This window comes from Carica papaya, chromosome 1 (genome assembly GCF_054855325.1).
Source record: "Carica papaya isolate Zhongbai chromosome 1, ASM5485532v1, whole genome shotgun sequence".
Lineage (NCBI taxonomy): Eukaryota > Viridiplantae > Streptophyta > Magnoliopsida > Brassicales > Caricaceae > Carica > Carica papaya.
In genome coordinates, this window is record NC_142309.1 from 21,361,266 (window position 1) to 21,373,439 (window position 12,174).

At 34.2% G+C, this 12,174-nt stretch overlaps 1 protein-coding gene across 9 annotated transcripts in view; it reads left to right on the forward strand.

The window, feature by feature from the left end:
- Positions 1-4,090: 4,090 nt before the first annotated feature.
- SAR1 (SUPPRESSOR OF AUXIN RESISTANCE1) overlaps positions 4,091-12,174 on the forward strand; it is a 47,029-nt gene continuing 38,945 nt past the window's right edge. For 2 of the 9 annotated variants that reach the window (XM_088221447.1, XM_088221449.1), the window contains exons 1-5: positions 4,099-4,623; positions 4,755-4,887; positions 7,005-7,269; positions 7,382-7,442; positions 9,087-9,244. In XM_088221447.1, the coding sequence (XP_088077573.1) occupies positions 4,421-4,623; positions 4,755-4,887; positions 7,005-7,269; positions 7,382-7,442; positions 9,087-9,244 (820 nt within the window). In that variant the 5' untranslated portion in view covers positions 4,099-4,420. Of the gene's footprint in view, positions 4,624-4,754; positions 4,888-7,004; positions 7,270-7,381; positions 7,443-9,086; positions 9,245-12,174 lie in introns of those variants that run through there. The other 7 variants (XM_088221450.1, XM_088221455.1, XM_088221453.1 and 4 more) reach the window with 6 other exon arrangements.

A 12,174-nucleotide genomic window follows, 5' to 3' on the forward strand; every position in this document is an offset into this window, starting at 1 on the left:
AGTGGTTTTTAAAGAAAAATTAGAAACGGAGGGTCAAAGTGCAAAAAAAAAAAAATTGCCCATGTAAGACGGCCCAGTCAGCAGCCCCGATGGTCTTGCGCACGCTGCGTGGCAAGACACGCTGACATCGGCGCCACGCGAGAGGCCATGCGGGCGATCCACGTGCCCAACAATCGAATGGCCCAGGATTGATCCCGGGCACGTCGACGGCTCAGATTTGTTTCCTCTTTAGGTGCGATCGGAAAGATAAAATTAATCACGGTGAATAACCCAGATTGACGCGATATGAGTATAAATACTTCGCATCGCATGAGAACTCAAACTTTAGTCGCCAGCCCCCGCCAAAGAAGAAGAAATAGGTGCCAGATATGGAGGTCGATCGTCGACTGTCGCTGCACTGAAGCCACCATCAAACGCTAAAAAATGTTAAAATTTTTCTTACTCGCTCAAAATTCGATTATGAGCATCCTTGTGATCAAATCGAAGCAAGAGGGATGGTGGGTGAACTGGAAACCGCAGACAAAGCCCAACGGAGCCACCGCAGTTAAAACCCAAAAAGTCCATCCGATAAGCCCTTCCTGCTTCCTATTTCACGTGATTTTCTGATCATTGTGTTCACCATCCTTCTCTGTGCAGGTTAGCCGAAGAAATAATCCTAGTGGCGAATGAGAACTAGTGGAGTCGCCGCACTTGGAGGACCCCTCCCCCCCCCCCCATTGGTAGGTTCGGTGTTTATGAATTTTCAGCCAACTGATGTCCTCTAACGTATTTTCTATAGGGATAAATGCAAAACCAGCCAAAACCGGTCATACTGAGGTGAACCGCTGCTGTGGGCGGCATCGTCCTCGTGCCGGAACCTCAAAATTGGCTGAAAAGAGTTTTAGACCCCGATTTTACCCGATTTTAGATTTTTGAGGTATTTTTAAGTATGTGACAAGTGTTTTAGATTTTTACAGTAAAAATTCATAAAATTCGGTACCCGTTGGGAGGCATAGTAAACAACGCAACGTCTCAAAATACCAATCCGGGTAAAGATCCCTCATTATATTCTCCGTTACAGTAAATTGAGGCTCAATAATGTATAATTTCATATTTTTATAAAAAGACAACTCTAAAAATAATTACATATCACTAGTGGAGGTAGAACTGGTTAGTTCACGATTGTTCAAATTTCCTATTTGTTTTATTGTATTGCTCTATTTGCTTGTTATTAAATGGTGCATGTTCTTAAATTATATTTTCTATAGCCTTATCAATTTATCTGGTTTATTTGATTATATGCTATCAGCATGAATATAGTTTAATCGATATATAAATATAATATGAGATATTAGTATGAGTGGTTAGTTGTTTTATTGATGAAAATTTTTATGTGAAATACTTACTGGGGGTACCTAGGGAAAGGGTGGACGGACCCGATATATAGAAAATCCTATCGTGAACATTACCTCAGTTGAACGGGGCTAGAAAATCTCTTACTAGAAATGTTTTGGAGATATGGTTCACCCTCATACTGGACGGGGTATCGAAGCGATATAATGTTTGGCGTCCATTACCGAATGGAGTATGAGGACGACCGGTTAATTATTTGATTTGAATATTAGATTCACGAGTAAGGGGACATCTCTATGGACCCACAAAGGTACCGGTAAGTAAGTAAGAAATGAAAGTTATCGTCTCTTGTTCTCTTTTGCGTGAAAATAAAGAGTTGTATAAATACTGGGCATATGTTAATTTTAAAAAACTTGTTACGGTAAGTACATAATAAATAGTTTTTTTTATATTGAATGAATTTACCTAAATTAAGGGTTTCATTAGTTATTTTATAAATTGTATCAATCTTTTGTTTTATGTATATGTGATTAGTGTGATATTTTTACTAAATTAGTGTAGTTCGCCCTTTCATTAACCATTTCAAATTAAAAATACTAAGATTTAGATCTTGATTAACAAGAGAGTTGTGAGTAGTTCACCACTCGAACTTCTTTCAAATACTAGTGAAGGTTGTTATATAATGCTTATTTATTTGCTTTTCTTTAATTATTGTTTATTTTTTTTTTGAAGGAATATTCATGTAGCCATAATAGACATTCTAAATTATTGTGTAAGAAATATAAATTCTAAATTTATTATTCGCTTATGCATTTAAAATTATAAATTTATTTCTTTTAAGGTTCTGAGTCTTTTTATAATTACTTAATAGATTAGAATTATATATTAAACAACCAACAATCATAAACCAATACAGTTATATAATTATTAAAATATTTATCTATGTGTGAATATTATAATTTTAAATTTGACTAATAATAAATAATTTGTTATTTTTATATATTATATATTACAAATAATCTGTTGATACTATTTAATTAAATTATACTAATAATTTAATTCACTAATATATTTATAAAGTTAAAATGGCCAAGTGATTTTATTTATAACGAATCATAAAATATTTAAATAAAATAAAAAATTTGTAACTGATAATTCACTTAATTATATATTACATGGAGACAAAAAAATGTTGGCAAACACTTTTTAATTTGTCAATAAATTTTTTTTAAAAAAAACACTAATTACAATTATATAACATCAGTATATTACAATTCATAAAAGCTTGTCAAAGTGATAATGAGGTTTGCTCAGTACTTTAACAAGCTATATTATAATTTTTTTGTATGTAATATTCTCAAATAAAAAAGAAATAAATACAATGGACTAGTATAAAATAGTAATTATATGAAAAATTTTAATTTTGGTATATAATAGTTGGTCTATTATTATTGTCATTGTATAATAATAATAATAATAATCATCATCATAAATTTTTATACATTAAATACATATATTTTTTTTCTTATTCAGCAGTATACTCGTATTAAAATAAAAAAGAAACATAAATATAATCGAATTCATTAAACATCTATATTTTAATTAAATATTATGTTATTTAAAACACATAAATAGATTACTGTAAAATAAAATTTAAGAAAAATATATGATATACTTTTTAAAACTTCATAAATCATAATTTCCAAAGTTTACTTTAATCAATATAGCAAAATTCTCCACATCCTTAGTTACAAACCAAAAATTGATCACATTATAAAAATATAATGTCGAACTATTCAAAAAACTATAATAAATATATATTATATACTATAAAATATATTTACATGATCACATATATTTGCAATATTGTAAAATAAACTTCCAACCATAATTTGGAATGAAATACAAAAATTATAATGGAAACAGGTTATAGGCTTATAGACTAAACTTATTTATTTGTTAGGAACCTAAAATAATTAATATAAAAAAGTCATCAAACTTGAGAAATTTGCATTGTAATTTTTATAAATAAGAATATGTTTAGTTTGAAGGATATATTTTACAAATTAGTAAAAAAACTCTGAAACTAATATTTAGTAAGAATATATTTAAGTAACTATTTATTAAAACTTAATTTAAAATGTTTAGAATATAGAATGTGACAGTTATGTTTAAGTATATTTAATAATATTAATAAAAATATTGAAATAATAAATTTATAAATAATAAAAATAATTATCATAATTACTAAATTTTTATTTAACATTATTTTAATAAATTTAGCATTTTATTTTAATTTAATTGCTATGCTTACTTTGTTTAATATAATTATCAAATCATCATTATTTAAATTTTAAAATAGTAATTATTAAAAAACTTAATAAATAATTATTACATTTTATTTTAAAAATAAATCAATAAATTAATAAAATTAAAAATTATAAATATAATTCATAAAGTTATTATTCATATGCTATAACACATCATATATAAAAGTAATAATAAACATATACTTTAAACTTTTTCATTTCATTCTTATTAGTGAAAAAAAAGTTTTTATTCACACGCTATTCATGTTTTCCGTTAAAATTCTAGTAATATTTTATTTAAAAATACTGTTAGTCTGTGGCTATTTACGGCGACAAAACCAGAGGCCCATATTTAAGCCCAATTGCCGTTTTAAACGGTTCAAACCCAAAATATCATACCTAGTTGAAAATCATCATCGTCAACTCAGTTTCAGCTCAGCGAATCAGCCCAGCCAAGAATTTGAACTCTCAAATTGGATCAAAATTTAGCATTGATCTTGCATTGGTATCTGATGAAAATAAACCCCAAATCTCCCTCCCTCTTCGCGCGCCTCTCCTCTCTATATTAGCTCTGGAGATCAGCGTTCTTCTTCCGCTGTAACGAGTTCTTGTCTGCACCGAGCGCTTCTCCTTCACCAACGGGCAAACACTGGCGAGGAAGACTGCTATTCGCTTCTTTTCAGCAAGTAGCGCTTCTCAACTATTGGATATAAAAGCGTATCAGCTTCAGCAGTGTCAGTGGGAACACTTGTAAGGAAGAGGGAGTGAAGTAGAAGAAAATGGAAGGGATGGAGGTCCCAATCATGGGCAGCGACTCTGTCAAATGGACGGAAGTGTCTGTGCCGTCTTCTTCTGGTGAAAATTCCATCGTTCCTCATTCCGACGGTCACTCTACCAGAACTGCTACTACTGCTTTCGCTCCTTTAACCCGGGATACCGCTTCCTGTTCCGTCATCGGAGATCCTCCTCTATATCTCGTTTGGTACGTTTTTATGTTGCTATATTTTCCTTTTCTTTCTGCAAAACACTTGACTGGTTTTGTTTATTTCCTTTTCCATTTGTAACTGCAAAGAGAAAAAATGTTGCCCTAAATTCAAAACTCGATGTCAACAGGAGAATCCACAAGGTCCGACCTCACACTCTCGAGTTGGTCCAGCTCTCTGCTGGTGAAGAATTCCCTGCTACTGGCCTCCGTCTCAACTTTCCTCATGGCCTTTCTCCTTTTGCCTTTATCTTTAAAGATCAGGTTTGTTGAAGTTTTCCAAGATACACATGACATGACTCCGTACATGCTTTCATAAAAAACATGTTTATATACGAAATATGTCCAGTTCTTGCAAATGAAAATAAGGATTGAAAATAAAAGTGAAAATATGTCATAGTTTTGATCAGTTATTTCTTTTTTAAACTCGTGCTGTACTTTTATCTTACCCATTCCTGATTGGCGCACTTGGAGCTTTTAGTCATCTTCTGCTTATACTTGTAAATTTTTTTAGAGTTTCTGATTGACAACCTCAATACCCTTAATAATGTAATATCTATAAGCCTTTGGAAAGTAAACTCAGATTTTTTTAATGAATTTCTCTTTTCAACAGGATTAACACCAATAACATTCTTGTTTAAAAAAAAACACCAATAACATTCTTTTTTTTTTCAATAGAAGAAATATTATAAGGACTAGAAAGTTACAACTATAATGATAGAGAGTAAGATATTCTCTTAGAGCTTTCTCAAAGAAGAACTAAAAAATATGATATATTACAACTGAACCCACTGAAGCTCAGTATATTATTGTCTCTCAGTTCCTATATAATTTGAAAAGAGCTAGAAATTTCTTGTGAGTCTTCGCCATAAGAATGCTAAAATGTCATCCTCTCCTATAGATCTTGAGTTGGGAAAAGCGGTCTTGGAAATCCTATGATTATGTTCTAATCATAATGTTCAGAAACCCTGGATAGAGCACTATGCCAAAGAGGTTTATAACCTTTGTCATCCCTTCCCCATAAAGATTTGAACTCATAGAACATTATAAGGAGGAACAACTCAAGCCAATGCAAACATATCAAGTAACATTGTCCAGATTCCAAGCCACATGGCATTGGAGAAATAAATGCTTGTCCCCTTCTAGCAACACACAACACAAACATTCAGTGAAAGAGCTTGATTAGACCTGCAAATTTGCTGCAAATCATTAATGTTGAGTCTATTTAGAATAGCAGTTCATGCAAACACTTTCACTTTTGAAGGGACTTTAGCTTTCTTAAATACATTGGTAGAAAGAATATAATAGTAGTTAGGGTTATAGGTTATATGGTGAAAGAAAGACTTGAATGTGTATAATCTTGAGGGCTCCAAGGTCCAAATCCTGCTATTGGGCTAGTGGACATGGTGGAACAATTCTATGAAATTTAATAGGGTTAGCATTTCATTAGTCTCGTGGTGGGGTAGGTTTTTGAAAAAGTGAAAGTTCCAAGGAACAATTTTGACTGTAGGACGTATAAAATGGGAAATAGGTGCATTGTGACTGGATGAAATATTATACAGACAAGGAAATTGATTAGGTAAAGTGCTACTGCTAATCCACTCTTGAGCTATCTTCTACTTTATGTCTTGTAAGAGGAAGATAGAGGTGTTGCAATCGGGAAATGGCCTTTCATGGGCTATCTTCCACTTTATGTCTTGTAAGAGGAAGGTTGAGCTATCTTCCAGTGATACTCCCAAGACAACATTCTTGAGCTATCTTCCACTCTATGTCTTGTAAGAGGAAGGTAGAGGTGTTGCAATTGGGAAATGGCCTTTCATGGGCTTTTGTGTGAGATGGGGCTTCCTGTTACAACGTCCCATCCATTTCTATGATTATCATGAATGATCTTGATCTCGTTATGCCACAAGAACTAGGTTTCTGTGGAAAAATGCTGTAGCTATTTAATCAATAAAGCTAATTTTTTTGATATTGAGTTCCTGATGCCCAAGTCATCATAAGTTTTGGACTGACAATTGTACACTAGTTGCACCCTTTTGGTAGCTGTGAATATAATTTCATATTTTATTTTCAAAAAAAAGTTTTAGACTAATAACATAGTTCCTAGTTTACTAACGATCTCTATATTGCTTCCATGCTCCAGCTCATTGAAACTTCCTCATAATTCCTTCCACTCTTTCACTTCTCCTATTATCTAAAAAAGAATTAGTAATAAAATAGTATGCTAGACAAACATGTCTGTATTAAAGTGCCTTTATCCCCCAAAGAGAACAAGTCCCCTTTCCGGCACTCTAGCCTTTTAGATACTTTGTTAATTACCTCTCCCATAATGACTTACTTTTAGGATTACCAATTATTTTCTTTTTATGCATCTGTTGCAGATAGGTAGCACTTCAAGGAACTTCTGCTCACTTTATGCGTTAACTGTGACGGGAGTTGCTTACCTGCTTAAACTTTCAAGCATTTCTGCCTATGCATCTTGTTCTGTTTTCCCACAAGATGATTTTGTGGAGGTCAATCTTCCAGCTTATTCCAATTATGAGCCTGTTACAAGTGTCACAGCAATGCCGGGATGTCTTGTTGTTGGGAGGGGTGATGGATCTGTTGCTTGTTTCCAACTTGGCACGCTTCACCAAACTGCTTCTGGTGTGCTTTATTCTCCATCTTTCTTTTCTAATTTGTTTTAGCTTCTTTACAGATATAATTTTTTTTGAAATAAGCTTCTTGACAGATATGTTTCTCACCTTTTTCTCCTCAGGTTTTGTCCATGAGCTGCGGGATCATTCAGCAATTGGTCGATTGTGGGGCCTTGTGTCAAGGTATACCTTACATCTTTTAATTGAAAGCTGATTAGGCAGCATTTTATTTACTAAGGAATAGGCTTTTGAAGTAACAACCGAAGGTGAATGTGCATCCTTTGTGCCAATGGAAAAGAAATTTGCTCAAGAAGGAAAAAGAAGGATAAAGGTGGAACTTTAACTTACTGATGCATCCGGGCATTTTAGTTATGCTCTATGAGCTGAGATAATAAAACTATTCCTTGTATTATTTGAGATGATGAGAAGTTTTACTTGATACAAGCACTTTTAGAACATGCTTCACTTCATTATATGTATCCAACTCTAGCAACACATCACGCAAATATAAGGAGAGAGAGCTACTTTTTTGTGATATCCAATAATACTAATAAAGAGGTCTCTCTATTGTCAAGCTTGCAAAAGTCCTAAGAAATTGAGAATCTTGGTAAATCATAAAGAATAAAAGAAAGATACAGGACTGTAGTGACATAACATATATATAAAGTTGGGAATAATAAAGAGAAAAGAAAGTGGCTAACCAAGGATCTTACCATGATAGGAACGGGAATCTACCCATACCTTAAATGAAGCAAAGGACAAAGAGAGGAATGTACATGAGAGATGAACTTCTAGAGGCTTTTCTGGGTCATGTTAATTCTATGTTTGGTATCCTGCCCACCCATTTTAGTGAAGGCCATACTTGCTCTTTACCCTCTGTGTCATAAAGCCAAAAGAACATCATTACCAATTAGCCTATGTTTGGTATCCTGCCCACCCATTTTAGTGAAGGCCATACTTGCTCTTTACCCTCTGTGTCATAAAGCCAAAAGAACATCATTACCAATTAGCCTCTAAGCCAATATTATAAGTCTAGATTCTCAATACTCAAACTATCTTTTGGCTTACAATAGCTGTCCCATGATTCCTGTCTTCAGCAGATGATCTTCGATCTCTCCCTTGGTACTGGGGCAATAATAGTAACAATTTGTTCCAGACACAATTCTGTACTTGATCATGTCAATGATAAGATTTGTTGCATATGCAAAGATCGAAGTAAGCTCTCTCTCCTGATATTTGTGTGATGCATTACTAGATTTTTTGCAGATAAATAACCGTTTGTTCTTACATTGTGAGGTGGCTTGGTAGTTATGCTCTTTCAGTACTTGGGGAGATGTGTGTTGTTTCATCTACTCTGGAAGCTTTTAAATTCACTTGAGTGGTGAGATTAAGAGAAAGGAGTTTAAATGTGTGTTGCTTTTTTTGGTTTGTTTTGTGGGTGTTGTGGTTGGAGTAAAACTTGAGAATCTTCAAAGACCAATTAATGTGTCCTTTTTGTGGGATAGATTGGCCGTTTCTGCCACTTTGTGAGCTAAGGCTCACTACTTTGTTAAGGAAGTTCTTTTATCTACCATGCAAAGAGGATCCTTTATTATTTTTATGTAGTTTTTTTTTTTTCCTTTTTCTTAGTTTCTTTTCATAAGGAGCTCTTGTTTGGTTGTGTACTTTTATTTCTTCTCCCTAGTAATATTTCTTTTTCCATAAAAAGGAATTTCTTTGCCATAAAAGGAATTTCTTTGCCATTTTCCTTTCTTTGTTCCTGATGTTGCTTATGCAATAATATCTAAAGTATACAATTTAACAAAATTCAGTGAACATGTTATTCAGGGGTAGGATGGCAGGGGCTGTTCAAGATTTGGTGATATCGGAGGTGCAGGAGAAAAAACTTCTTTTTGTGCTTCATATTGATGGGATTATACAAGTGTGGGATCTTTTGTGCTATAGCAGGGTTCTTGGTCATAAGTTGACAATTCCAACGCTGGATGGTAATTTCCATCTCTTATCTTGTTTTCTGTTTTGAGAAGAAAATGGAGTGAATCATATTCATAGTGCACCAAAGGCATGCGACTCAACTGCACAAACTATATGAAAGTCAAGAAAACAAAATATCTAAGAATTTCACAAAATTCTCTTCAAATAAAATAGGCTGCCATTCAACAAACTTCTCGAGATCTGGAATCACATATCTCTGATGTTAGTGAAATAAAATTTAATGTTAGGGAAAGTCATCTTGTTTCTTTCCTTGTAAATGACTCACATGACAACCAAGGAGAAGAGAGACAATTTTTCTTCTGGACTTGCACATTCTAATGCCATTTGAAACCAATAATTAATCCACAATCGAACTGTTGACTGCCCAAGACAAATTTAGGAGGGACAAAGACAAAACCCATAGCCTTCTACCCTCCACAAACCATAGAGGGGATGATAGGGGATTCATCATCTTGCAAACACATTGGGCATCCATTAACAATTGGTCTACCTGCTTCCTTAAGTTATTTAAAGATAAGATTTTGTTCCAAGTGGGCTCACAGGCGAAGAAAGCCACATAGGTGGGGACTTTTTTCTTCCAACTCCGTTTCCATGGGAACTTTGCAGGTAGCTAATAATGTGAGAAAAAATTTCATAAAAGGATGTCAAAGAGAACATCCCGTCCTTGGTATAGGGCTGCCTAGGGAGATTGCATTCACTAGGATCAAAATGGCAGGACTTAAGAAGATTCACAAGGGAAGACATGTTAATCTCCCAGTCATTGAGATTCTATGGGAGCTGGATGTCCGACATAGGAGGTGAGGAACCATTTTGACCACAAATTGCTAACTATAAAGTCCTTATCCCTTGCAATAGAGAAACACTATAAAATCTCATTCTTGAGTGGTCTAGCCTTGCAACAGTTATCGACCAAAAAGCTTAAAACTTGACTTTCACCAAGTCTAAACAATGACAAGTCAAAGAATTAGCTACAACCCTTGCTAATCCACTTCTAAAGACTAGGACCATAAATCTAGCTACTCCTGGCAAAATTTCCAAGCCTTTTGCCTAACTCGTATTTAGCGATAATCACCTCTTTCCAGAAATAACTGCTATAAGATGCTTAGAAGTGTATGTCAGAGTAATATTAGGGCAAAGGGTATATTAGTAAAAAACATGGTCTTTGTAATCTTCGTAATTAATATTGTTTCTTTGCATTGTTGTTATTCATTTGTATATATAGGATCCTAATATTTAATGAAAAAACATTCTATTCTTCCACATAAGTATCGAAGCCATAAGAGAAAAAGGAAAAAAATTTTCTTTAGCTTTCAAACCCTAAACAGGCCTTAGTTGCCGAAATAAACCCTAAACCTGAAACCGACCTTGATTGCCTGAACTGGCCTGTTCAGCCGCTCTTGTTTCTGCATGCAAACAGCCACAACAGCCTGCACTCTGTTTCTGGCTTGCTCAGTGGCCTTTGTTTCCGAGTGCCCTGTTATTGTGTGCTCTGCTTCGTGGGTGCTTTGTTTCTCGTGTCAGCAGCTCTGTTTTCGGTGCCAGCTGCTCTCTTCGGCTCTGTTTCTTGTTCTGATCTGTTTCCTGCTCCGCTGCTCGCTCTGTTACTCACTTTGCTACCCTGTTATGCTTTTTTTCCTATCCTGTGCTGCTGCGTGCGCCGCTATCTGCGGATAGCTCGTTCAAACAAGGAGTTGTGTTCTAGGGAGTTGGTAAACCCTAACTTTATTTTATTTAATTGGCCTCAATTGCCTAAAAACACCAACTCATGTCGAAGGTTACATCAGAAGGTACCAGTTACTTTGCTCATTCAGGTACGTTTTCTATCTCTTATGGTTTAAATACCTCATATAAGTTTTTCGTATTACCATGAGTTGTATACTCAGGAGGCACAATCCATATGATCAACTCCACTTAATTTCTCAGCACTTGTGCCCCATGCCCAACAATAAAAAAATCATTATTGCCGATAGTTCACTAACCATAGTAGTAGGAGTTGGAATCATAAAGTTTGACTATCACTTTGCACTTATTACATATCTCGAAATTGGGTACCAATATGATATAAATAACCAAGCTATCACAAGACCTCAATTGTTAGTGATTTTTTCTTCTTCTCTTTTTGAGGACCAGAACTCAGGGGAAAAAGATTAGACATGATGAGACTCGGGATGAGTTATACTTCCTAGATGCACCTGAGATACCATGAATGTCATTTCCACTATCACCCTTGATAAGATATGACTCTATCACAGAAGGTTAGGTCACCCATCATTCTCCATCGTTAAAGTTGTGTTTCCCTCTTGGTTCTTGGATGTCAATAATAGAAATTTAATTGTGGTGGATGTGAATTGGCAAAACAAAAATGTGTACCTTTTCCTCTTAATAATAAAAGAGAATTTTTCTTTTCATTTGTTTCATAGTGATATTTGGAGAGACTCAAATATTCATAATATTTCTAAGGTCCGATGGTTTGTTTTTTTTATTGATGATTGTATTCAGGTCACTTGGCTTTCTTATTGGAATTTTAAATTAAGTCATATTATTTCCCAGTTCCACATTATGATTAATTACACAGTTCGAGTTACCAATTAAATGTTTTCACTTTGATAACGTCTCTGACTATTTTAACCAGACATTATCCTCCTTTAAAAAGAAAGGAATTGTTCACGAGTCATTCTGTGTCTATGCTCCACAACAAGACACAGTAGTTGAAATGATAAATAGCCACTTGCTCATCACTTTACATGCCTTCTTGTTCCAAAACTATGTACCCAAACACTATTGGTGGGAAGTTATTTTAATTGCTACTTATCTTATCAACCGATTATCATGTGGAGTACTAGACTTCTGCAGTCCTATGGAAGTTCAAGCTATATTCTTTCCTGAGGTTAGAGTCACTAATAACCTCAATCTTTCATGTCTT